Source organism: Coturnix japonica, chromosome 1, assembly GCF_001577835.2.
Source record: "Coturnix japonica isolate 7356 chromosome 1, Coturnix japonica 2.1, whole genome shotgun sequence".
In the NCBI taxonomy this organism is placed as follows: Eukaryota; Metazoa; Chordata; class Aves; order Galliformes; family Phasianidae; genus Coturnix; species Coturnix japonica.
The window spans coordinates 174,563,138-174,588,823 of record NC_029516.1 but is presented as its reverse complement, the minus strand read 5'-3'; the positions used below and the strand labels follow the sequence as shown (position 1 = coordinate 174,588,823).

The following is a 25,686-nucleotide window of genomic DNA, read 5'->3' as shown; positions in this document are numbered from 1 at the left end:
AGTAGATTAAAACAAAATACACCTACAGAGAAGCACTCAGGAAACATCATCCCTTCATTGGGAAGCAAGATACCTGAGCAAGAAAACAGCTCACTTGTTCCTTAGGTTTGCAATGGTGCAAACCCTGAAGCTTGGATGGAATCAGTGGTCCTGCCTGGCTACCCTTTCTGGTTGTGTTTCTCGGGGATGGGAGGGCAGGGTCCTTCACAAAGTGTGATAATGCTGTTAGAGATCTGGCTCTCTTTTTCCTTGCTTCTGTTGATCTACGTTCAATTACGGCAGCCCCAGCGGGAACGCGCATTGCAATAATACGTTCGCTGCCATTTGCTTTGAGCTGCTAAATTGAATTGTAAATGGAGCATGTCGCAGCTCAGGAATCTCATTCATGGCCTTCTCTAACAAGGTGTGCAGAGAGCTATTAGCCGAGTCTTTGCAGTAATCAAATAAGATGTGTCTGAGATTTGCAGTGACTTTAGGAAGCATCTGGTGAGCTATTGAAGTCTCAGCAGCCAGAATAGCAGGAGTATTTTTTCCTCCTTACTTCATTCTCAGTGTCTGTTAGATCCAATTTCTTCCTTTTCCTTCCCATTTGTGAGTCTGCTGGCAGATGTTTCTTATGTAAGACCATCATATGTTAACTAGGAGCAGTAAATTGATAGGACAAGGGGAAATGGTTTTAAACTAAAAGAGGGGAAATTTAGACTGGATATAAGGAAAAAAGATACTTTGCAGTAAGAGTAGTGGGGCACTGGTATGGGTTGCCCAGAGGTGCTGGCATCCCATTCCTGCAGACCCAAGGTCAAGGGATGGGGCTGTGGACAATGATGGAGTTGTGGGTGTCTCTGTTCATTGCAGGGAGAGGGACCAGATGGCTTTTAGAGAACCCTTGCAACTCAAGTGATTCTGTGGTTCTATAAGAAATTGGCTGAAACCTTTGCAGTGCCTATGAAGCAGCCAGACTGGCTCAAATCATTTACATTGACTGATATATTCTCTTGATTACTCCTTCTTCTGTCCCAAAACAGCTATAGGAAATGGAAGAAGTTCACATACCTTGAGATTTGATGTTCTAAGCATAGCAGGGGAGGAGGAGGATAACGATGAGGAATGGAGCAAGAGATGGAGAACGTGTTCAAGTGTAGTTTTACACCTAATGTTTGTGGTCTTGCTTGTTAGGCAAGGAGATAATGAAGCCTTTGGATGCTTTACAGAGAGCTATGAGAGCTGACTGATGCTTCTGTCTGGTTTCTCTTGGGTTTGTGAGTCCCACATCCAACAAAAAGATGAAAGCCTGTCCCCTATGTGGCCTCTTTACAGTTGGAGAAATTGAATTCCAGGCGCCTCGATTCTGTTCCCAGTGTCTGCAAGGTCTGGTGGATCAACATCCACGAGTCAGGTATTGATCCAGTCACAGAGATGCTTCAAGTCCTTGGAGTGCAAGCTACACTGCCTTCATTTTATCCATCTGCATCATGAGGTTCAGCTATTGGATGGGCTTTTGGCAGCAAAAGCTGATTGTAACCTGGGCTGCAATAGGGCCAGTGCATCCAGCACTGGGTCTGCCCGGAGGCTCCCCAAAACGAATGGGGCCGCCAACCTGAGCTTGATCTTTGATGCTTTAGTCAGAGATAACACACTTAGATGTGGCTAGGGTAGAAAACTGTTCCCATCTATAGTACACGGCTCTGTTGTAAAGGTTGTGAGTTCATATACTGTGAGTTATTCATGAAATTGTAACTTCACTGCAGGAGCTGAAGCATTGCACACGTTGACAAAATGCTTCTGCTGATATTTGCTCTTGTAAATCCTCAGTTCCTGGTTCTAATGGGCGCAGCTGGGAGATGCAGTTATCTTTCATCTTCAGAGATGATTTAATAACCTGCTTGAAGAAGGTTTTCTTTTGTTAGTGCGAAGAAATTCCAGTTGGTAATCCGGAAACAAAGAATTATGCCTTTAATTTTTCTTTTGTATTTACTGGATAAATGTTGGTTTGTCTCCTTTCCGTTCTAAGCTAATACTGATAAATACCTGCAGGAAATTGATTATTGAAAATGTCAGAAAACAGCGTAGTGAAAACTCATTAGTAAACTCTTCATTGTATGTGGGAGTGAATTTAAATGACCTGAAAACACACTTGAGCAATGATAGAGCTCCAGTTTGAGATCAACTCTTGTATTTACTCTTAAGGTAAAGAGCAGTTACTTATGACTGGCCTTGATCCTTCTTCCAAGCCCATTCATTTGCTCAAGGAAGGTGTAGCCCTGGGCCACTGGATATACAGGCACATCATTAAGGTGTGCACTGCTGGAAGATAAAAGGCCTTTCTGGTTGTTTGCAAGTTTGAGGACTTGGTTTTCTTGGATGTCTCTGTGAATACTATTCAAAGCCTCCATAGGGAAAATGAATAATGCCTTGTGGTTACGTGGTGCTGGGGTTTGCACAGCTTGCCTCTTCTGAATGCCTGCCACCTAAACTCATAGGTGTTGTTCTCTGCAGTGAAGGCCTGAGTCTAAAAGCAGAGGTTGGAAAAGTGGGGTTGGATAACAGTTGGGCTGAGAAGAGCAAGAGGGTTCAAGAAGACCTCACAACAGCCCAAGGGAAGTCATCGGGCACCTGGTCATCCAATCCACATGGAGTTACACAGGCACTAATGTAACTTTTCAAGTCTCTGCTTGTTCTGCTGGGTTTTTTTTTTCTTAAATGCATTTTTGTCAATGCTGGGAAACTCCAGTTGCTCCTTGACAGTGTCATTAGAATAGCAAGTAGATCTGATCAGAGTGCGTTAAATCAATCAAGAAGTCTAAAATAGCTGTTGGCTAGAGATCCTAGTGCTGGCAGATCAGATCAGAACGAATGTGGAATGATTTTCTGTGGCTGTGGATGTGACCTATGACAGGTAGAAAACCAAGCCCTACGGTCATGGGGACTGAAGCTAAAGCATGTTTGTGCTCTATGGGAGAGTCCTGTGTTTTGGATGGTGGGCAGGTATTGCCATTGTCTAGCTGTAGATGGGGTGAAAGTAGGAGGATGCTTTATACAACCAACAAAGTGGACCAGCTTCCTCCAGAGCGAATTCAGAGCATTTAATTGAAACTCTTACTTGGGGAAAACCTCTGGTTGACTGTGTATGGAGACTGCTACAACCTCACACAGGCATAAATAGCATTTTTTGTCTAGGGTAGGTACACGTGAACACACTCACTGCTTTCTCAGTGCGGTCTGAATTCCTTCTACATTTCTCAGTAGCTGGTTGTATTTGTTAGAAATAGGTTAAAGAAACCCCTGACTGGAGTGCAGATATTATCAGCACAAGAAATAGCAAAGACAGTTTTCTGCTCTGAGGGGTTTTATTCATTCAGCTTCATGTGCACTGTGTTTATTGTCACTTAATACACACATGGAGAGGCGAGAGAGAATTTTATTGTTCTGGTTTGCACTGAATTTTCAGACCTCGAAGAGCTCAGTTTTTGGATTCAGAAAGCCAACTGTTTTAAGGAGGAGGTTGAAAAACGTGTGTTGAATGGGAGGAAGGTGATCTCTGAGCAGCTCTGGTGGAAAAACCCTCGGTTCTGCTTGAAGGAGCGCTGGGACAAGGAAGGCGCCAGCTCTGCCAATAGCGTTTAATGATGAGTGATTTCCTGGTGCGGCGTGAAATAGAAATTAACAGCAGAGAGGAATGTAGAATTGAAAGGAAACTCAATTTATCCACTTTCCTGAAATAATGAATCTAGCAATAAAAAGCATTGGTTCAAAGCCAGGGCACAGGGAGGTGAGCGGTAGTTTTCCTATTGATTTCAGTGTGTTTGTCTAATCCTTTCGCTGCCCTTCAGCCTCCTGCCTCTTTGGTTGGTGTTGAACGCTCCCCATCATCCTCCATTTGCTTTTCCAGCAAGGGTTGGGCCCCCTCGTAGCAATCTGTGACAAAGAGCTTTTCTTCCTCTTTGTGGTTTAGGTGTTTGGCTTCGTTTTGTAAATGTTAGTGATAATCTTCCTTCATTCAAGGCCCTCCAGGGTAAAGGTGTTTTATGTCTGGTGGGAATCAATAGCTACTTTGTTGGGCTTTTTTTTGGCTTTCACATTTGCTTTTCGAGCCCTGCTTTTGAGGAACCATCTTTTTGCTTTATTGAGTTTTGGTGGAAGACCAAAGCACCTGCAGAGCTGACTCACTTCTGCTGGAATGCAGGTTTATTCAGGACAAGGGGAAATGGTTTGGAGCTGAAGGAGGCAGATTGAGGCTGGATGTCAGGGGGAAGTTCTTTAATGTGAGAGTGGTGAGGTGTTGGAACAGCTGCCCAGAGAGGCTGTGGATGCCCCGTCCATCCCTGGAGGTGTTCAAGGCCAGTTTGGATGGGGCCCTGGGCAGCCTGGGCTGGTATCAATGTGGAGGTCGGTGGCCCTGCCTTCAGTGGGAGGGTTGGGGCTTCATCATCCTTGAGGTCCCTTCCAAAAACCCAGGCCATTCTATGATTCTGTGATTCTATGATTCTTGCCTTGCTTTCAGCCCCATTTCACTCAGCTAAGGGTTTTCATGGCATATGGTACCTCACTTGGTGCAACCATTGCACTCAGCAACGTGTGGTTTTGTGGCTGATTTTTTCCCTCTGATTGGTCCCAGCAGTGCCTCGGTGTAAAGTTGTTAATGCTTTTCTGGCTCAAAGCCTTTTAAAAGAAAACACATCTTAATCAGGAAACAGAAAAGGAAAAGGAATCTTTCCAGGCACCCACAACCTCACCCCTATGGCATGGGGCAAATTCTCAGTGCCATCACAGCAATGACATCCAGCTGCCTTCCCCAGAAGCCTTCTGGGGACATGCATGCCAATGGAAGGGACCCAGCTTCACCCACGTTGACTGACAGATTGCTGGAGGGTTGTTTGCTATGAGCTGTCTGTTGGAGGCATGGAGCCCTTAATCCCTCTGGCACCGGCGTTTCCTCTCGCAGTTCAAAGCCGGCTTCTCTCATTCCAGTCCATCCTGAAACCACGTTGATCCTGTTTGCCAGAGAGGAAGCTGGAGGCGGTGGGTTTGCTGTTTGCAGTTCTGACCTGATGCCAGGGGGGTGTGGGCACATCTCAAGGACATGAAGTCATGCTGTTTGCATGGGATGAACTGACAGAGGTTTCTGGCAACAACTGCAGGCTTAATGTTGGCTGTGGAGACTCCAAATACTTCAGTGAAGCAAAGTGTTTATGCTCGACTTCATCCATAAGCCGCCAGTAAGTCAGCTGGCTGTAGGCTGGGCTTCTGTTGGCTATAGCAGAATAGACCTTATGTCAGCAGCATACTGACCCTTCTGGAAATGCAGTGCCTTCTTGTAGCTGAATGCTAAGGGAGGGGTGTAGGGAGCAGCTTAGCTCTTGTTTGAGCATTGCACGGCATTTTGGTGAGTCTCAGGAATGCATTGGGAGTCGATATACAAGTTAATGCAGTCTCACAGCATGTTGTTTTGCCTCCGTGTCCCAGACAGGGATGTAATTGGAGATCTTTTCCAACCTTGGTGATTCTTTGATTCCACGATGATCCACATTCAGATGGATTCAGCTTAATGAAAAATAATATGTTTTTATACTCGAAGAAGTGGGAAATATGTCAATAAACATCCCTTCCGATCACCCCAAGCAATTTGGACTGCAAGATTTTACATTTTCCTCCTCTTTTCAGTGTCCAAATCACACCCTACTCAGATCACAATGCTGTGTTGATCCGGGGGCTGTAGTGGCCAATTTGGTGATGTAGGGGCTCGATAAGCATAAGTAAATTATCTGTTCTTTTATCTTGAGAGCAGCACAAGATGTTCATCCTATCATTCTTCAGTGAATATAGTGCAAGGCAAATGGGCATCAGCTGTGCACATGGCTGGTTTTGGCAAGGGGTCGCTTTCTGGCTGTAGCCAGGGCATATCCTCTAAAGGAATATGTCCTAAGTGGAAAAAAAAAAAAAAGGCAAAATAAATAGTATTAATGGTAAATGTATTAATTTAACAAATTTGTTTGGTTTAAGGATGGTATCACAGTGAGGAGTGGTCTCTCCTCCCTGTGTCCCCTTCCAACTCGAGATGTTCTGTGGTTCTATGATGTCTTACAGGATGAGTGCAATCAGACTGTAAAAAGTAATGGGTTCTAATATAGCAGGCTTGAGTAAACGAAGTCATCCCTGTAGGAGGGATTCTGTGTGCAGATGAATTTCATGTAGCCTCCTACAGATCTTGTAGGAAATAACAACAATCTTCCTCAGCCTGTCTGTGTCCCTGCTCCACTGGTGCCAGCTGGTGCTGCATCCTCTGTATGTGTCAGGGAGATGCAGCAAAAGAGTTTCCTTTGATTTATTCTACTTTGCCATCACACTCTCTTTGGAGCTTTCAGTTGACCCACGCCTTTGGAATGGGGGCACTGAGAAGCTTTTGGGGGGTTATTTTTCTGTTCTGGGGCGTGGTGGTTATTACTACTAAAAACACTTATCAAAACTGAACACTGATTCAAATGTCTTTCATCTGGTGTGGCTGTGGTCTCTTCTGCTGTGTTATTTGCTGAACACTCAAATGTGTGGTGGTGGTGGGAATACATACTGTGGTTGGGTTGTTTGGCTCTACAGGATCTACAGATGTGCAGTGAGGGAAGGAGAGGAGTGATTTGTATGTTTTATAGCAGTATATTCCCCAACTTACTGTGTAGAGTCCTTGCCATGGAAGGGTCATCGTCCTTGGGGGTGGTCAGTGGGCATAGCATGGGAGTGGGTTGGGGTTGGGGATCTTGGAGGGCTTTTCCAGCCTTTGTGATTCTATGATCTCCCACCTGCCTGGGTTTCTGTTGAAATAAGTGGAAAGAGTGAGATCTGACCTGACTCGAGGCTTTCAGGGCTGTTGTATCAAGCATTTGACCCACAAAGTTTGTAACCTAGAAGTGACCCAAAAGCTTCTTGCAGCCAGGTTCGGTCTGACATGACTAAAATCTGGAGGTGTCTGCTTTCTCCATCCAATCCAACCTCTACAGCCTCTAAAAGATGTGGGATGGGATGATGCAATAGTATTAATGTGATTTCTCTTTCTGTCCTCAGTGGGAGCGCCTCTGGTTCCTGATCCTCACCTCATCCTTCTTCCTGACTCTGGTCTGGTTTTATTTCTGGTGGGAAGTTCACAATGACTACAATGAAATCAACTGGTGAGTAGCATCCCATCAGCAAATCCACCCATTGCTCACCTCTAAGAGCTGCTTCAAACCAGGTTGGATGAATTTAGGTTCTTCTGATGGACTCTTTTTATGATGGTCAATGGGGAGTGAGGATGAGTGCTCCTCCTGCCTGCATTGGTGGTGGTAACACATCTCCCATCTCTGTTTCTCTGCTGGGACAGGGCTTGGGGCAGGTGTACAGCCTTGTAAACAGCTTGTTGAAAACAAAGCAGAGCTGAAGTTGTCTAGAAGCCTTTTGGTTTAGTTTGCTGGTTTTTGATGCTGGCTGAGCCTGCAAAGTCCAAATGAAAAAGCATTCAGCCTGCAACAGAAAAGGGTTTGTGGGAAACTGCACAGTGTTGGAAGAAGCTGTAAACAAGCTTTCCATTGGGATGTGCTGGGCAGTTTGGAGGTACTGCCAGTGCTGGAAGTCATCCTCCCTCCTACCATCCCAGCAGCATCCTGAAGCATTTATACGGCACCTTGGGACCTGCTCTAACCAGACTGCTCTGACAGCATCTTCTTGTCAAAAATAACATTTCAGCAGCATTTTAAAGCTTGATTCTTTCTTCAGTTTTCAGGCTATTTTGCAGTTACTCCCTCTTTCAGTTTACACCTTCAGAACAGGATGGGAATATTCCTGGTCTGCTACAGTGCGAAGGCAAATCTGTCTTAGCCCAAAGTTGGGAAAGAGCTGTAAAACCATGCGGGAAACAAACAAACAGAAGCCCTGGGAACACTGGGAACACTGTAAATACTCATTTGCAGCTGTGGCGCTGCAGGGATCTTTTAGGTTTTTGTTTTGTTTGCATTTTAGGAGGAGGCTTTTTATCCAGAGGGTGGTGACACACTGGAACAGGTTGCCCAAGGAGGCTGTGGATGCCCCATCCCTGCAGGCATTCAAGGCCAGGCTGGATGTGGCTCTGGGCAGCCTGGGCTGCTGGTTGGTGACCCTGCACACAGCAGGGGGTTGGAACTGGAGGAGCATTAGGGTCCATTTCAACCCAGGCCATTCTGTCATTATATGATTCTGTAGCCATTTTGTTCTCTCTGTACCAGCACAAAGGTTGTTAACCCAAATGCAAACCAACATAGTAATGGTTGGGCTTTTTGGTTTTGGTTTTATTTTCTACCAAAAATCCACTGGGAGAAGTTTTAATTCTTGAAGTTGCAAGAAGGTTTCTGGGTTTTGACTGCCTCTCTTCTGGTGCTTTGGGACCTGGGTGCTTTGGGACCGGCTCTTGGGGGGGATCTCTGCTTGTTTTGATTGGAAACAGGATTGGACGTATGTTAGCCATAGGCAGCATTGGTTGGCGCACAGATGGGTCTGTGGGCCCTGATGTTGGTCCCAGAACAAACTTGCAAAAGCATCCGATAACATGAATTTATTTCAAGTTTCTTTTACTCCTCCTGGCTGCCCAGGGAAGTGAGGGGTGGCACAGAAGGAAGCGTGCACTCTTCCTTCTTGGAGGCTGGGATGGAGAGGAGGAGATGTCTTTGTTTAAGGGGATGCTGCTCCCTGGGGCTGTATTTCCTTCTGCATTTCTGGACAGTCTTTTAGGCTGGAGGAGGAATTTGACTGGGTCTGTCTGGTGTCCTGCTGTGGCTTTGCTGTGGAGTGCTTTAATGACTTTCTAGTCCACCTCCAGGATAGTTTTACTGGGAAGTGTATTGCTATTTAAATGCAAATTTGACATTTGAGACCCACTGGCAGGCACAGGGGACAGTCTCTTACAGTGCTGCCACTGTGAATAATGGGCTGCTTCACCTGGTGCTCCTGTTTATAAAGCTCTTGTTCCACTGTGGCTCCCTGGAAGCAAAGCAGAGATGCGGGCTGCTGAGCTGAGGCTGCCCTCTGGAATATGGGGCTGGGAAACCTGCTAAGTGTGATATGTGTGAGTGGTGATATAGGCACATACTTGTCCAATTCATTAGTTTTAGGCTTTTGTTGCCGTTTTTTTAATGCTTTAATAAATATATATATATATAATAAAAGAAGCTTTGTTATTCATGTATATGATTCACAACGATCCCTCTTTGGTTCCTCTTGACGTGGGTTAGTGGGCATATTGGAGTGGGGTTGATGGTTGAAATAGATGATCTTAGAGGTCTTTTCCAGCCTTAATGAGTCTGTGGTTCTCTTCACTCAGTGCAGCCCAGCCAAGCCAATATGTTGGACACCCATGGTAGAAGAACTAGAGAAGCTGGTTTGGGGATAAATGTTCTAAAGTTCTGTCTTTATCGTGTTGAAGTTTGATGTGGTGTTGAATCCCTTACTTTCATACTTACCTTTCAGGTTTTTATACAACCGAATGGGATACTGGAGTGACTGGTCCATTCCAATACTTGTAACAACTGCTGCTGGCTTTACGTACATTACAGTGTTATTGGTGAGTATAACAGAAGTGTCATTTGCCGAAGGTTTGTGCATTATTTTCTCTTTAGAGGGCATGAGTTTCTCACTCTTCTCATAACCTGAGCAATTTTCCTTTCAGAAGCGATTTTGTTTTTCTCTTTCTCTCTCATGGCTTTAAGTGGCCTGAAATAAATAGAAAGTGAAAAATGTCTAGTCCTCAGCCTTGGGTGATACAGTGCAAATAGAAACACCCTGATGCTGGCAGTGCTGTTGGCTTAAGGAGAAAAGCAATATTTGCTTCCCTTTGTATGACCAAGTTTAACATTGGTGTGTCAGTGAAACCCAAGAGCAAGTTGTATCCCCTCATTAGCGTGTGATGAGGTTCCATGTTTAATGGGGTGCCCATGCAGGCAGCAAGTCTTCAGCTTGCCCATAGTATCATTTGAGTTGGAAGGGACCTTTAAAGGTCACCTAGACCAACTTTCTAGGAGCTGTGCACTTATGGACCACACTCCAACTCTCTGCTTCTTGGAGGACAAAGACTCTTCTTCCACATCCCTGGCTCTCAAGTGGATCAAGGGGAAACGGTTTGAAGTTGGAGGAGGGAAGACTGAGGTTGGATATCAGGGGGAGGCTGTTTATGGAGAGAGTGGTGAGGTGCTGGAACAGCTGCCCAGAGAGGCTGTGGATGCCCCGTCCATCCCTGGAGGTGTTCAAGGCCAGCTTGGATGGGGCCCTGGGCAGCCTGGGCTGGTATCAATGTGGAGGTTGGTGGCCCTGCCTGTAGTGGGGGGTTGGAGCTTCATGATCCTTGAGGTCCCTTCCAATCCAACCATTCTGTGATTCTGTGACCATCCCCATCCTGATGGGATGCTCTTTTTTGGTTGTCTACTGGGGCCTTTTGTGTGTTCCTGCATGAGCAAACACTTAAAGGCCATGATATGCCATTGTTTGACTCTTTGTTTTCTACTTTCCAGATACTAGCACTATGTCACATAGCTGTGGGACAGCAAATGAACCTCCACTGGCTTCACAAGGTAAACAGCTCTTTTCAGCTTGGAAGGGAGTGGGGGTCTCAATTAAACATGAGGTGAGGGATGAGATGCTGGATGGGATGCTCACTGTCCTGGAGGTTGGGGCTTCAAAAAGCACAGACTTTACATGTCGGTGGTGCTTGAGCTCTTGTCTCATAGGGCTGAGTAAATTAACAGTAGTGGCAGTCAAAGCCTCTGTTACGAACCTCTCTCACATTGCTCTGTGCTGAGCCCAGCCCTGCAGGAGGGGCTGAGCAGATGTGAAACTGTTTGGGATGTGGTTAAAGTTAATGGTGGGAGAAAAGCCTTGGGAGAACATGTGCACCCCCAGCTTTACGCTGACATTGTAGAGGCTGGGGCTTGCTGAAGCCCCAAGAGGGCCCTACTTGTATAGGAACCAATGCAAGAGTAAATACAAGAGTAGATGCAGACCTGATGTTTGGAGTACAGAAAGGGAGAGGAAGGGTAGCAGAGACAGTGCTGAAACAGCTTGGCTGCATTGTATTTTAACTGGCAATTAACTAACAGGTAATTAAGGGACCAGTCCTGTATGTGCCAATGCACAGCACCTCCTGAAGGCAGAGCACAGACCTCCCCTCCCCCTCAGGTTTTTTTGTCTAGAAGTGATAGAATTGGTTCTTCCTCAAGGTGGGGAGAGGATGCAACATAACGAGTGGGCAGAGGCCGTCTGACTGCTGCTGGAAAACAAGCTGTTGATCCTTGAGTCTAACATACGTTTGTTCCTTGGGGAAGGTGGTATTTTCAGATGCGCTCCAGGTGGTTGGTGGGTTTGGATGAGTAAGTCCTGAAGAGGACTGTGTTGGAGATCAGTCAGTTCTCCTTGCATAAAGAAACCCACCCTGCCTTCCCCTTCTTCCAAGAAAAGCCCACTGCTGCTCAGACAGGTTGTTCTGTCTCTGTCTGCCCTTCCTCACACCTCCCTCAGCTTTCCAGGAAGGGAGAGAGAAGAGGCTGCAATAAGTTATCATGCTCTCTGCAGCCATCCTGAGTTACCTTCAAATATGGGTTAAAGCACACAAAAAGACTGATATGGGCAAACTGCACTGTTTCTTCCAGTTTTCTCCTAGAAATGATTCTACCTGTTTCTATGGAGAGCTGGGGGTGACCAAGGGCTGAAGTGGAGGAGGGATCCTGTCCTTATGTGCAGATGTTGGGGATGTAGAGTTTTTATAAGCTATTAAGAAAATCTGAAATCAGTCTGGAGAGATCCAGGTCATCCTAGATGACCAATTCATTGCTGAGGATCAGCTTGTCTCCTGCACTGATTTCAGGTGCAGACAGTACATGAGATCAGGGCAGCAGCAGCATCCTTTGAATCCAGCAGGAGTGCAGCACAGCAGAGCCTGAGATAGCAGACAGAGAGGCGGAGGATGGCAAACTGGTTTTTGCTAGACAGCCCACATGTAGTCTGTCAGATCTTTAAACTGAAGTTATTTCTATGGCAGGTTTTGATGGTTTGGACTTTTTACCTTCAGAGTGGAGGTGACGTTTCCTTTTGGACTGCTCCACTCAAGCTTCTGATTGCTTCCACTTGGAGATGGGGAGAGGGCTGGGCTGGGGCAGGTGGGCAATGGACTGGGTCTCATCCTGCTCTGCCAATGTGTCACCTAGAGCCTCTTCTTGTTCTACAATATCTGTTTTCACCACTCTGTGAACACAGTTTGAATGCTGGCCACACAGCTGTTGCCATTTCAGACCCAAGTGCAATCATATCCATGCACAGAGCTCTGCTGACCCATCTCAGAGATGACTGTTTATGATGGGGATGCACATATGTTCACCCTTTACTGAAGGGCAATTTCACCATGTGTTGGGTTTATCTAAGGCTTATGTCTATAGAGAAGTGATGGAGGGCGAGCTGGGTGAAGCTCACCAACCTACCACAGTACATTGTAGAAGGGCCACAAGATTCTGGCATCATTGCTTGAAGTTGCATGGCCGAACCCAATCTCTACTCAGCTATTTGTTGGCAGGGCAGATCACCTGTTCCTTTCACATAGTTGACCTCTGTGTGAAGAAAGTGGGACTTCATCCATCTGTGAGATGTGTCCTACTGGGCTCTGTGCTGTATCCCCAATGGTGGGGAAGGGGAGATAATGTTGGGACAGCACACAAACCCAACTCCTCTCCTTCTGAGTCCTAAGGCTAATTGGTTTAGACCATATATTACATACACAAGCTTTGTTCTGTCCACTTCCCAGTCTGTAAAAACTAATGTAACAACAGTTCAAAGGTTCCACTCTGTTCACTGCAGATTGGCTTGATGACGACCCTGATAACCACCGTGGTGACAATGTCATCGATAGCACAGCTCTGGGACGACGAATGGGAGATGGTGTTTATTTCACTGCAGGTACGTTGTCCATGGGCATGCTTCCTTAGGTGGTCGAAGAAGCAGTCACTCTATTTCCGTATCTTGGGCTCTTCCATTTGAACTCAAAGGCTTGAGAGGTTCTGCTGTTGATTACTGGTGAATATTTGGTAATATGCAAATCTGGGAAGGAAAAGAAATAGCATTCATGCAAGTGACTAATATTTCTCAGAAGTGCTTCCCTTTTCCTTGCTTTCTAAAGATATAGGCAGACACTGGAGAACAGGAGCATGACTCAGAGTCTTAAACTTTCTCTCCCGGTGTTGCATCATGGTGATGTCTGGTCCAATGTGTTCAACTGGACCACAGGAAGAGTCAGTGGCACCAAGAGCCTTACCTAAAATTGCATGGTATCTAAGGAGGCCATTGTCAAATACATGTTATTGGAAGGGGGTTAGAGCTTTCCTGCTTTACTTTTGTAGTGGTCTGAGTGCCGAAGGTGGCAGTAGGGTTTAGTAGAGATGGCCAAAGCAGAAGCAGGAGCCTTAAGCAGGAATACTGTGAAATTCAACTCAAAATGGAATCACTGAATGCCCTGTGGATCCTACAAGATGAGTGAGCTTGGAGGGTGCTGAGCTGTTTAATCACTTTTTTCTCTCCTGTTCTCATGTCCTGCAGGCCACAGCCCCTTTCCTGCACATAGGAGCACTTGCAGCAGTCACAGCCTTGTCATGGTTGATAGCAGGGCAGTTTGCACGGATGGAGAAAGCCAGTGAGTACCATCCGGGCATCCTCTATTGCTCTGTGGAACACTATTGTCTTTGTGGGGAGGGCAGGGGCCACAGGTTGCTGCCACATGGTTGGGTTCTTCCAGCAGAAGCCAGGGCTGAGCCCTCCAAGCTCCTTCATGGGGATCACAGAATCACAGAATCACAGAATTACCCGGGTTGGAAGGGACCTCAAGGATCATGTAGTTCCAATCCCCCTGCCTAGCAGGGCCATCAAACATACACCTTTACTAGATCAGGTTGCCCTGATGGAGCCCAGGATCCCATTTGCTTTCCGGGCTGCCAGAGCGCACTGCTGGCTCATGTTAAGTTTCTCATCTATCAGGACCCCTAGGTCTTTTTCTGCCGAGCTGCTCTCAAGGACAACTCCTCCCAGCCTGTACAGGTGCCTGGGGTTCTTCCGGCCCAAGTGCAAAACCCTGCACTTTGCCGTGTTGAACCTCATTAGGTTCACCCGAGCCCAGCTTTCCAGCCTGTCAAGGTCCCTCTGAATGGCATCCCTTCCTCCCTCCGTATCAACCGCACCACTCAGCTTGGTGTCATCAGCAAACTTGCTGAGGGTGCACTCCATTCCCTCATCGATGTCATTAATAAAGATGTTAAAGAGCACCGGTCCCAAGACAGACCCTTGAGGGACGCCGCTCGTTACCGGCCTCCACCTGGACATAGAGCCATTGACCACCACCCTCTGTCTGCGGCCTTTCAACCAATTGCTTATCCATCTAGTTGTCCACCCATCAAATCCACCTCCCTCCAATTTGGAGATGAGGATGTGATGGGGGACCATGTCAGAGGCCTTGCTCAGGTCCAGGTAAATGACATCGGTCGCCTTCCCTTCGTCCACCAACGCCGTCACTCCATCATAGAAGGCCACAAGATTAGTTAAGCATGACCTTCCCCTGGTGAAGCCATGCTGGCTGTCTCGGATCACATGCTCGTTCTTTATGCGATCAAGCATGTTGTCCAGGAGGATCTGTTCCATAATCTTCCCAGGCACAGAGGTGAGACTCACCGGCCTGTAGTAACCCGGGTCCTCCCTGCTCCCCTTCTTGTAAATGGGAGTGATGTGACCCTTCCTCCAATCATCCGGGACCTCACCTGACAGCCATGACTTCTCAAATATGATGGAGAGCGGCTCAGCAACCAAATGTGGAGATGTGGAGGCTCAGCTGGTCTAGGGAGGTAGAATGTTCTTCTGTCAAAACCTGGCTGGCAGGGGAGCTCCTGGGCTGTGGATACACCCAATCCCATGGATAACACTTTGTTGTTGGAGCCACAGCAGAACTGGAGGCGAAAGGGCTGTTTTCAATGATGTGATGAATAAAAGCATTTGGACTTCCTCTAATCTGCATTAGAAAGTTGCATCCTCCGCAGCTAACACACAGTGTTCTTCTCTTATAAGCCTTTCTCCCAGCAACTTGGGTCTTGTTCACGTGCATTTCTAGGTGAACCTATCTCTTGAATGCCTTCCTGGACTTGTTGCTTGTGATACATTAGAGGGTTCAGCAGGGATCTGACCGCAATGCTTAGATGCTTCCAAAATGCACACTGAGACAGCATCGAAGGTCTCTAAGGGAACATGGAAGTGAAGGACATACTTAACCCAGTTCTTCTGCCTGATGGTCCTATCCACTGAAACAGGTTGTGTGCATCTCATTGCCATGGGTTCTCCCAAGTCCAAACTCTTTCTTTGTGTTTTCTTGGGAAATAATGTGTTCCTTCTTTACCTTTTCTGTTTAAAAAATGAAATCTCTGTGAGAACGTGCAGTCCCTTATGATGGGAAAATTGTATTCCACTCGAAAATAGAAAGTACTGGTGCACCTGCAGTCATTGTACAGTCTTGTCCTTTCTTTGAGGCGTCTGATACTCTTCAATACCTGCCTTCTTTTTCCTGAGTAAATTGGCACTTTCTTTAATCTTTTGTGCTCTGATTTCTAGACCTGCAGAATAGAAGTTTCTTGAACGACTCCAGTAATGTAAAAAAAAACAGTATCTTGTTTTCAAAGCCTGTTTCTGAGATCAGACAGAAAACAGTGAGCTCAGAGCAGCCCTGGAAGCCTTGAGAAGCAAAGGGAAAAGTGAGAAACATGCCCTGAGAGCTCAGGCCTCTTTGGTGTGGTCAATAAGAACAGGGGGAGTGGAGGAAGAAGGTTGCATGTGGAGGTTGTATTGACCCTTCTACATTGCATAGTGGGAGATTGATCCTGTTTGCTTAGCTGGGGTGGTCACCATTGGGCTTCCTTCCAAACAGACCATCCAACTGCAAACTTAACAACATGAACTTTGCTTGTATTTTCCATACTTGTTTTGTTTTGTTTTTTGCATCTTTCCAGTTGCCCTGTATGCATGACTGGCTGTAGTTTTCCAATCCATTTTAACACTGTCCATGACCCATGTATTGAGGCATCCTTTCCTTGTAGATGTAGACCACTAACTAAAACATACTTTAAGTTTATTCTCTGAATCTGAGCTGCTTAGTCCCTAGAAGCCTGATTAGTGATGTTCATAGGGTAAATGAGCATTGGGCTGGGATTACCTCCCAACCACAACATCATGATACCTTTGTGGTGCAGGACATAGCATGAAGTCGTTTAGCAAGAAGCCCTTTGGTTCCTTGAGTGCTCTATGGATGTCTGACAACTCTTCCAGAGAGAGGTGGAAGAATAGACTGGAGAAATTACTGGTGTTACTTTCTGGCGCTTGAATGAGGCTGTTGGATGCTGGATTCAAAAACCAATACACCAGATCAGCCATGGCCAAAACCATGGTTGGATTGTTCTGACCTTCCTCTAAACTTTGCTTTCTCCATCTTGCATTTATTGCAAATATTTGCCTTGTGAGTTCCAGGGTTACCTCACTAAGGACCTCTATGATTCTGTGCCTTGAGTAGCTCCAACAGATCTGTTAATAGAATGTTTTTCCCTAAATAAGGACATCTGCTGTTGTGCTGGGGGCAATGGCAGTAGAGCAGCCTCTGCTCTGAAGGAGGAGGGAAGGTCACTTGACTTTTCCTTTGTGGTATGAGGAGTTTGACCAACATTTTCACCCCCTTTCTCTCTTTCCCACCCCCAGCTTCTCAGATGCTGATGATCACTGCATACCTCGCGGTCATAGTTGCACTTTACCTCGTCCCCCTCACCATCTCATCCCCTTGCATAATGGAGAAGAAGGCTCTGGGACCAAAGCCAGCCATCATAGGTCACCGTGGAGCACCGATGGTGAGTAGCTTCACATTCACTGCTGTGATGTCCGACTCTTCTGCTTACCTATGGGATAGTACTGGGTCTAATGGTCTCCAGGTTATTCCCTGGAGAATATATATGGCAAATGGTTTGGGATCACAAAACAGAGCAAGGTGATGAAATGTTCCTGTCATCTGCCTCTGGGTAGACCTTGAAATCATAGTGATGAGTCCCTTTTCCTCCAAGGTTTCTGGATGTGCCCGGACTAAAGATGGGACTTGTTGGTTTGGTCACAGCCCTGGTGTAGATAATGGTGTCCTGTTGTATTTGGATACATGGGTATGAATCTACAGTCTGGGTGCCTTTGGATCTGTTTCACAGATGTACCTGCATGTCACCCTGTGGGTTAATTGACCTTCTAACAAGATGGCACACTGCAGTGTAGACATTGGCCCTGGAAATGTGTTATTTTAGGCACCCAGCTAACATTTTTGCTTACATTCAAAGAAGAAAACATCTCTATCAGTTGTCAAAATTTATTTGTCTGGCTGGAGTGTGCTTGAGCTCTTCTCCAAGTGCAAGAGCGAGCACTAAGAGAGATTAACGCCTCCTACAACCCCAAAGTATTTAGTTTCAGTTCTCTTTCATTTTAATTATTTTATTTCTTTAAGAAATGACACAAGAGTTGTTCAGTGCAGTTCTTCCCTTCATCATGTCCCTGATAGAATGAGCTGGCTTTGGCTTTCTGTCACCAGAGTGGAGCAGAAGGGAACGATCCCTTCCCTGCTCTCTCCCACCCTTCTGGGGGACTGATGGCTTTATGGGCTGTGACCACACACTGCTGACTCATGTTCTTCTTTTTGTCCATCAGAAGCCCCTCATCCTTCTCTACAGGGCTGCTCTCAAGGTATTCCTCTCCCAGTCTGTGCTCATGTCTGGGATTGCCCAGCTTTCGCTATATAAAATCATAGGAATATTAAGGTTGGAAAAGAGCACTAAGATCATCAAGTCTGATCCCAGACCACCCCCCACCATGCCCACTGACCATGTCCCTCAGTGCCACATCTCCACAGTTCTGGAATAACTCCAGGGACGGTGACTCTACTGTTTCCTGAGCAACCTGTTCCAATTAATGACATCCTGAGTCTGGAAAGCTTCATCTCACATATAGTGCAAGTCCTAAGGTTGTGCAATGTCAAGTATGCTTGAGCAGCTGTGATTTTGAAGCCTTGCCAAAAGGCATTTCTGCTAATTGGATCATGTTTTCTCAGGGCTACTTAGTACACTTTTGCTGTTGAACCCAACTGTATGTAGGTTTAATTTGGAGAGATGGATCCTAGCAGAGTTGAAGAGAAGGAAACAGCTGAGAGAAGAATGTGGAGACCAGGCTGTAGGACATATACATCCTCCCTTGGGCAGTACCCAGATCAAAAGCCTTCAGAGCCTGGGAGTTTGGATCCTGAGGTGATGCTGGATCTAGTGGGACTGAAGATGATAAACAGCACTGAAGATGATAAACAGCGCTGCAAATCTTCTTTCAGATCTCCTGAAGCAAGACAAATGTGATTTGTGAGATGTGCAGACAAACAGGCTCTCTGATAGAGCCTGACAACTGCTTGTTTCACCAGTCTGGCAGGATTGGGTCAGTAATGCTGCATTTACATGACCAGTGTTCTTATGCTAGAAAGGCACAAATAGCTTAGAGCTGTTCTGATGAGAACTTGCATGGGAGATCTATGGGATGAGGATGCTTGCTGTCCTGAGACAACAGATTTATTGGGGTTGATACCATATGGTTATCAAGGGGGAAAAAAAGGGGGAAATTAAGCATTTTCTTGGACAAAAAAAAAAACAACAATGTGTGGTTCCTCTGTTCCTCTTGAGGAATGCTCTTTAATTTATCTCTGGAAATGCTCTTTTGCATAACTCCTCCTTTCCCTGGCCTAAATATCATCCAGTGTGTCTGCGTCGTATTGTGCTAAATGTCTTGTCCTATCAGGGTGCTATCAAAAAACCCTTTCTCTTAGTGTTAATCAATTGTCTTCTTTTCAAAGGCTCTGTGTAAGTTAACTCTTCAGCATCTTTCTTTCCATCTGGACTCCCAGGAGAGCATCAGCATAACAGCAGTTGTGTGTGAGGCTTCGAGGACTCCAGGCCTCAATGTCTGTCAGTTTGAAGGGCTGTTGTCCTGGTGGATATGAGAGTCATTGGACAGGAGATGAGAGTAATTGAATCCAACTAGACACGAGTTTCAGTTGCCATTTGCTTCGTTAAAGTCTTATCCCAGATTCCTTCTCCCGTGGGGTGCTTAGAGCTGAAACAGGTCGTGTTTTGGTTTGAGATCTGAAGAAGGTGCTCTCCATGATATTGAGTTCTAGTTGCTTTTAGCTTCAGCCCTCAGTATACATTCCTCATGAGAAAAATTAGGCTCATCGTGATCTTTGACCATAGATCGCAGGTAAGCCACCCAAAGAGTCATAGAATCAATGGCTTGGGTTGAAAGTGACTTCAAGGATCATAAAGCTCCAACTTAAATAAAGCCAAAGAAGTTGGGATACTCAACATTTCAGCTTTAGGAAATGCATGAAGCCTAAAAATTCACCTGCTGTGGTATGGTGCTTCTTAAAATACATTAAAAAATGGCAATAAAAATAATAAACAAAAAACCCCACAGGGCTAAAGATGTGGAACCAATCCCAGCATGTCGGAGATGAGAACGGCTCCTAATTTCAGAGCTGGAGGCTACAAATAGCATTGAAATGAACCTTTTGGCAACCCACCCAGACAACTGGCTCTCAGCATGTTTCAACACCACCATCCCAACATCTGTGTGTCACAGAGCACATGGGGTTTGCATGCTGTTGAGCTCTCCTTGGCAATGCCTCCATGCCATGCACAGCGCTGACTCGTGGGCTTTGCAGACGTTTGGGGTGGAAAAGTACCCATTAGTGGGATGAAGCTCTTGGTGGAGCCAGTGTTTGAGTCATCGTCCATTGAGGTGTTCAAGAAGTGTGCAAATGTTGTACTGAGGGATGTGGTTTAGAGAGGAAATATTGGTGATAGGTGGATGGTTGGACTGGATGAGCATGGAGGTCTTTCCCAACCTTGGTGGTTCTGTGATCATGATTCACCTTTTGGGATGTTAAAGGGGGCAGTATTGATAAAACCAGTAGTAAAGACTTTTGGTTGGGACTGTGGCTTACAGGAGAGCCATCAGCTAGTGAAGACCTGGTGACTTCTTTCTGTTACTTTTTATTTATCCCTAACTATTAAAGATATGACCAGGTAACCAGTCCAGAGGTTTGATTTATAGCAGCAAACACAAGTCACATCTTCTACCAGACTTGAGGAGGGTCTTGTGGCCTTACAAATGCGTTCTTTAGTTAAATCAGGGTTTGACTTTTGCATGTGATAGACTGAAAGCAATATCTCACGTGCTTTCTCATTAATGGTTTTTTGCTTAAAATTCTATCATGCTCTCCAAGGCAATGTTATTGCTTTGCACCTTCTCACTTCTTTTCCATCTAGCAGAGCATTTTCTAGAAGTGTTAGATGCAGGTGCTTTGTAAAATACCTTGAATTACTGAGGATTAAATATGCTTGTTTTTGTTAGTACAGTGGTTGCTATTGCCTCATAGTGGCATAGTGCGACCTTAATAATGAAGGTAAAAGTACTGGCAGATCCCAGCCTAAGCCCCATAGAGAGAACATCCAAAGGACATAGAATCATAGAACTACCCAGGTTGGAAAAGACCTCGAAGATCAAGTCCAACCACAGCCTAACAATAGTACCATAACTCTAACAACCCTCTGCTAAATCATATCTCTAAGCACCACATCTTCTCTGGAGGCTGGACTTGATGATCTCTAGAGGTCCCTTCCAACCCCTACAGTTCTGTGATTCATGGGAAGGAAACCTCCAATTCTCAGGTATTGCCCTCATCACACCCTGTGTTTTAAGCCCAATTATTGGCTCACAAGGAAATGAGAGAACTCAAGCCTAATTTTAAGATGATGCTTATGGATGAGAAAAATCCTTGAAGCTTGTTGTGGCTGCAATAAGGGTTAGGAACAAATTTGCTTCTTCTGTGCAAGCTTCATCATTAGCCTCCCTAACATGCAATTGATGCAGTGATATGGCTAATTAGAAGGAAAGCAGTGTAGCGATGTCCAGCTGGCTGTGCACTTTCACAGTATTCATTAAGGAAGGTCCAGAGCTCTTGACTTCAATGCTCCATTTGAAAGTATTTGCACAGAAATGGTCAAAGTGAGTTCATTCATGGGCATTTTTCTTGAGATAACTTGCTGTGTCTTCACTAGCAGGAGAAATCAGCATAGGAGGCTGATTCTTACAGGGGTTTGATCCTATCAGACCAAGAGCAGAGGAAGAACAGCTGTTAGAAACTGGACGGGGGACTGTCTGTGGCCTTCAGTGGATGCTGGCATGGTTGGTAGGGTGGGCTTGGGGCTGCCGTAATTGCTTCCTTCATCACAGTGATGACTTCTTAATCAACAGATTGCGTCCAGTTGCGTTGGATTGCTCTAAACCTGGATTTGGGTTTAGATATGATTTGCTTGATGGTATTGCATTAAGCAGGAAAGTCATCAGATAAAGTGGACAGAGACAGGGGGTAATACAAGCGGGATTATGTGTTTATTTAGTTATTGTCATTTTGCTGTAAAACAGTAAGCGTGCAACTTTACTCTGATTTTCCCTATTCACAAGCTCACACTGTACAGAGAGGTTCTGTTTCCAAAGAGGAACTTGGGGATTGGAGCTTTATGATCCTTGAGGTCCCTTCCAACAGAAGCCATTCTATGTACAAGCAATATTTGATTTTAGGGGACAGATATAAGTTTGCCGCCTTGGCTTCTAGTTGAACACTGCTGGGTTGATTGATGTGAGTGGCTCATTCAGTCTCCTTGAGGCTAGAATCAGCTGGAAAGGTTAGGACTAGAAGGATGGCTTCCCATATCAATGATGGACTCATTTGGAGATGCAGTTACTTGCATTGATGGGACATGACACCGTGGTGGGGCACAGCAGAGAACACACTGCTGACGTCTGTGCTGGTTCAGGGCAGCCAGGGATGTTCACCCATCTGTGATGCTCTTCAGGGTGATGCTCTTCACTTCTAGAGGGAGTGACTAAGATGACATTATAGCTCCTAAGAGTGCGTTTTGATGGTCAGAACTGAAGTGTCAGTCTGTTTTTGGAATGTTTTTCAAAATAGTGCTTCCTCTGCAAAGTTGAAATAGCATCGTAGGATCATAGAATATCCAGAGTTGGAAGGGACCCATAAGGATCATCATGTCCAATTCGATCCATAGACCTGCGTGGAGACCTGGTGAGTTTGTTTAACTTCTTAGTTTCTGGAGGTTGAACTCTTTGGAAAGGCATAGATGTGCCTCTTATCTTTGCCACTTAGATGGGGTTCAGTTTCATCCCTGAAGAGCAAAGCTTGGCCTGCAACCTGTATAGGGACTGAAGATGATGCGGGAGTGAAATATTCCACTCCTGGGCCTGGGATCTTGTCTCAGTTGTGGTTAGGCTCAGTGGTATCTCTTAGTGCTGAGGATGGGACCATCGTGGCATACTGTTTTGAAACTCAATCTCAGTGCGGTCTGTTATTACAGCACTTCCACTAAGGTGCACGAGCATCACCGCTATCTTTATATGGCCAAATCTTTCCCTTCTGACAGGCTGAAATCCTAAAATCCCATTTCCAGATGGTTTTCCTATGTGGCTTTCATTTTTTACCTCCCTGTGCGGTCTTGGCTCTGTCTAAACTCACTTTTCCCCAGTCTAGCTGATGAAAGAGACCTTGGCCACCCTTCCCCATCTCTACAGAGGGATACTGCAGTTCTGGCCAGGCTTCTTTGCCCTCCTTTAGCCCCACTTCATGCAGTGTGAGCTCTTAATTGCACAGGTGGGTAACAGCAGTGCCCTTCATCTTTGTCCTACCCTTGCTGAAGGGTTTTACATCGATTGCTTAGTGGAGGTAGTCCAGGCTGCCTTTTCCAGTCCTCCTTTGCCCAAGAGATGATTTACGACTCAGCTCATTTTGTTTTCTATTTCTGCTACATTTGCATCCCTGGTGAATCTGCCTGTAGGGACATGGGTCCAATTGCAGCTTGGTGTCATCTATTAAACTGGGATTTATGCTGCATCCAGCCACCAACCCTTCCTGACTTGGGCTGGTGGTCTCGCATTGCCCTTGAGTTTCTAGTCTCTGGTTTAAACACTACCTGCTTTATTTCCTTGCAACCCCTGCAGCCTCTGAAAGCAAATACTGAGTGCTGCCCAGCACCGAGTGGTGGATCGCCTTGCAGTGCTCACCCTCAGGAAACCTGAGCTACTTGGAGAAGAAACACGAGATGCTGAAAGCTGAGGAGCTGAGGTTGGGATCCTCATGGAGCTGCTGCTCCCTGGTGACAGCTCTGGGCATCGTGCATCTCATACAAAAAGCTTTTTTGGTCTGACCTTGCGTGACCCAGCACAGGGCTGGGTGAGAGGACATGGTGGGAGGTTGGCTCTTAAATAGACAAGCCAGGCATTGAGTGGGAGCTTTGCTGGGGGAAGATGATGCACCTCAGTGTTGATTTTGCTGAACGAACAGCATTCAAATTGGTCAGTTAATAAGAAAACAAAGGTGCCTTAAAGATCATAGAATCACAGAATGGCTCAGGTTGGAAGGGACCTCAAGGATCACGAAGCTCCAACCCCCCACCATATGCAGGGCCACCAACCTCCACATTGATACCAGCCCAGGCTGCCCAGGGCCCCATCCAAGCTGGCCTTGAACACCTCCAGGGATGGACGGGGCATCCACAGCCTCTCTGGGCAGATGCCTTAAATATACAAAGTTTATTGTATGTGTTGCTTGCTTGGTGCCTTTAGGTCTTTGCTCTTAAAGTTATTCCTCTTCCTAATCCCTAAGCAACCATTGAAAATCATGGCTTGTGAATGCTTATTGTCTCCTGATGGAAATTACTGTTACTTATGAGGTGAGTGGAAGAAGAGGATGCTACAGGTGCACTAAACCTGACAGCAGAACTGGAGAATAAGAAAATGATTTTTCAGAATGGCTTTATTTTGATGCGGTGGTGTTTCAGTGCAGCTTGTCAGGTTCTCTCTGTAGCTGTCTGGATTCTTTTCCTGCTCTGCCTGTCAGTTTATGGGCATTTTGGGTTTAACTGTACTGATTTTGTAGAGAAACAAAGCATTAATTCTTGTCCTGTATTGTTTTTAACAAAGCCTAATTCTGCGCTCATCTGCTCCATTTTACAGGGATGAATTTGAACCAACATTTGAGTCTTTATCTGTGATTGCTACAGGGATACGTTTTCCAGGCCTATGGCTAATTTTGCTTCATTGTTATTAAGAGAAATCAACTGATATTTATTTTTAACCACAGATTACTGATGGAGAGACGTGTAATGTTTTCTACAGGACCTGCAGTCTTGTTTTCCCCCATGGTAGGGGTTATACCTGGATCTATCGACTTTCTTTTATCCATAATGGCATCTTAATCACTGTTTGCATAGGAAAGCAGGAGAATAAAGAACTATTAATGTAGCTCTACATAGAGGCTGTGGTAGAGAATTGGCATCACATGAATGATTGCTTTCTGTGGGTCCTCTGTTTGGGGACCACGCTGATCAATTCTCTCATATACTGTTTTCCATTCAGGTTTCTAGTGTTGCAGGCTGTGATGTGTCTGCACTGAACTCTGTCTTGAGTGTGGAAGACCCTCAGTGGGGTCAAACGCATTGGTCATCTTCAGACTTCGTGTTTTATACATATGCCCACTTACTGCTAAACTTTTACTGCTCTTCTTTTGGTCACAGTTGGCACCAGAAAATACCCTGATGTCCTTCCAGAAAGCGGTGGAGCAGAAGATATATGGAGTCCAGGCTGATGTGGTATTAAGGTAAGCCAGTGTCATAGTTGATGTGAGCATGGGGGCTTTCTCTGTGCACAGCCAAACCATGCTGTTGGGTCTCTGTCTGCTGTCTGGTTGATACTGGTCTTTCCCATTGAAAGGATCTCATATGGTGAACGTATCTGATAACTCCCAGGGGAGGCTTAGGTTGGATATTAAATATTAATAAATTAATATGACTTTTACTGGGCAAGAAGTGATCCCAAAGTGACTTCCTTGTGCTGCAGGTCTTAGGAGGGCTTTGCCAGCCTTGCAAAACTGTCTACAGTGATTTAACATCACAGGAGTAAAATCATTCCCCTGCCCTCTTTCATTTCACATTACTGCTGGGGGAAGGAGGAACCTGGTCAGACAGTTGTCCATCAGAAAGTCTGCCCTGCAGGCACATGTTGAGTTGACAAGGCCAATTTAGATGTCATTTAGAGTTACTTTGAGAACCATGCTTTATTCCAGGGGTGTGATTGTTGTCTAATAGTATTTGAACTGTTTTTTGCTTGTATTTCAAGAGAGTGGAAGTGGAGTGAAGGGAGATGTGATGCCTTATCTTGGTGATCCCTCAGTTTGTCTTAGTTCCAGATATAAATACAAGTAGGACATAAGGCTGGTATTTCCTTTCTTTTTCTTTTTTCCTCATCTCTGTGAAGGTTGGAAAGGTAGTTTTGCCTGATGGAATATGAGATTCCGGAGCTTAATTGTCATGGTGCTTTTTTTCTTTCCCTAATTGTTTGAGAGGAAGCAATGTGAAAACTGAAGGAGCTTCTTCCCCTGAGGAGTCATTGTGGAAGGATGAAGGAAGAATTGGGATATTAGCAAAAAAATTCTTCTTTCAAAAATTACACTATTAATCGTTGTGAAGGGGTAACTGAAGAGGTTCCTCCTTT

General features: G+C 45.6%; 1 protein-coding gene across 4 annotated transcripts in view; it reads left to right on the top strand.

Moving 5' to 3' along the window:
• LOC107308597 (glycerophosphodiester phosphodiesterase domain-containing protein 5) overlaps nucleotides 1-25,686 on the top strand; it is a 135,334-nt gene that overhangs the window by 93,052 nt on the left and 16,596 nt on the right. For all 4 annotated transcript variants that reach the window (XM_015852602.2, XM_015852598.2, XM_015852601.2 and 1 more), the window contains 7 exons: nucleotides 7,054-7,157; nucleotides 9,463-9,556; nucleotides 10,500-10,559; nucleotides 12,832-12,930; nucleotides 13,567-13,660; nucleotides 16,750-16,895; nucleotides 24,711-24,793. In XM_015852602.2, the coding sequence (XP_015708088.1) occupies nucleotides 7,054-7,157; nucleotides 9,463-9,556; nucleotides 10,500-10,559; nucleotides 12,832-12,930; nucleotides 13,567-13,660; nucleotides 16,750-16,895; nucleotides 24,711-24,793 (680 nt within the window). The remainder of the gene's footprint in view (nucleotides 1-7,053; nucleotides 7,158-9,462; nucleotides 9,557-10,499; nucleotides 10,560-12,831; nucleotides 12,931-13,566; nucleotides 13,661-16,749; nucleotides 16,896-24,710; nucleotides 24,794-25,686) is intronic.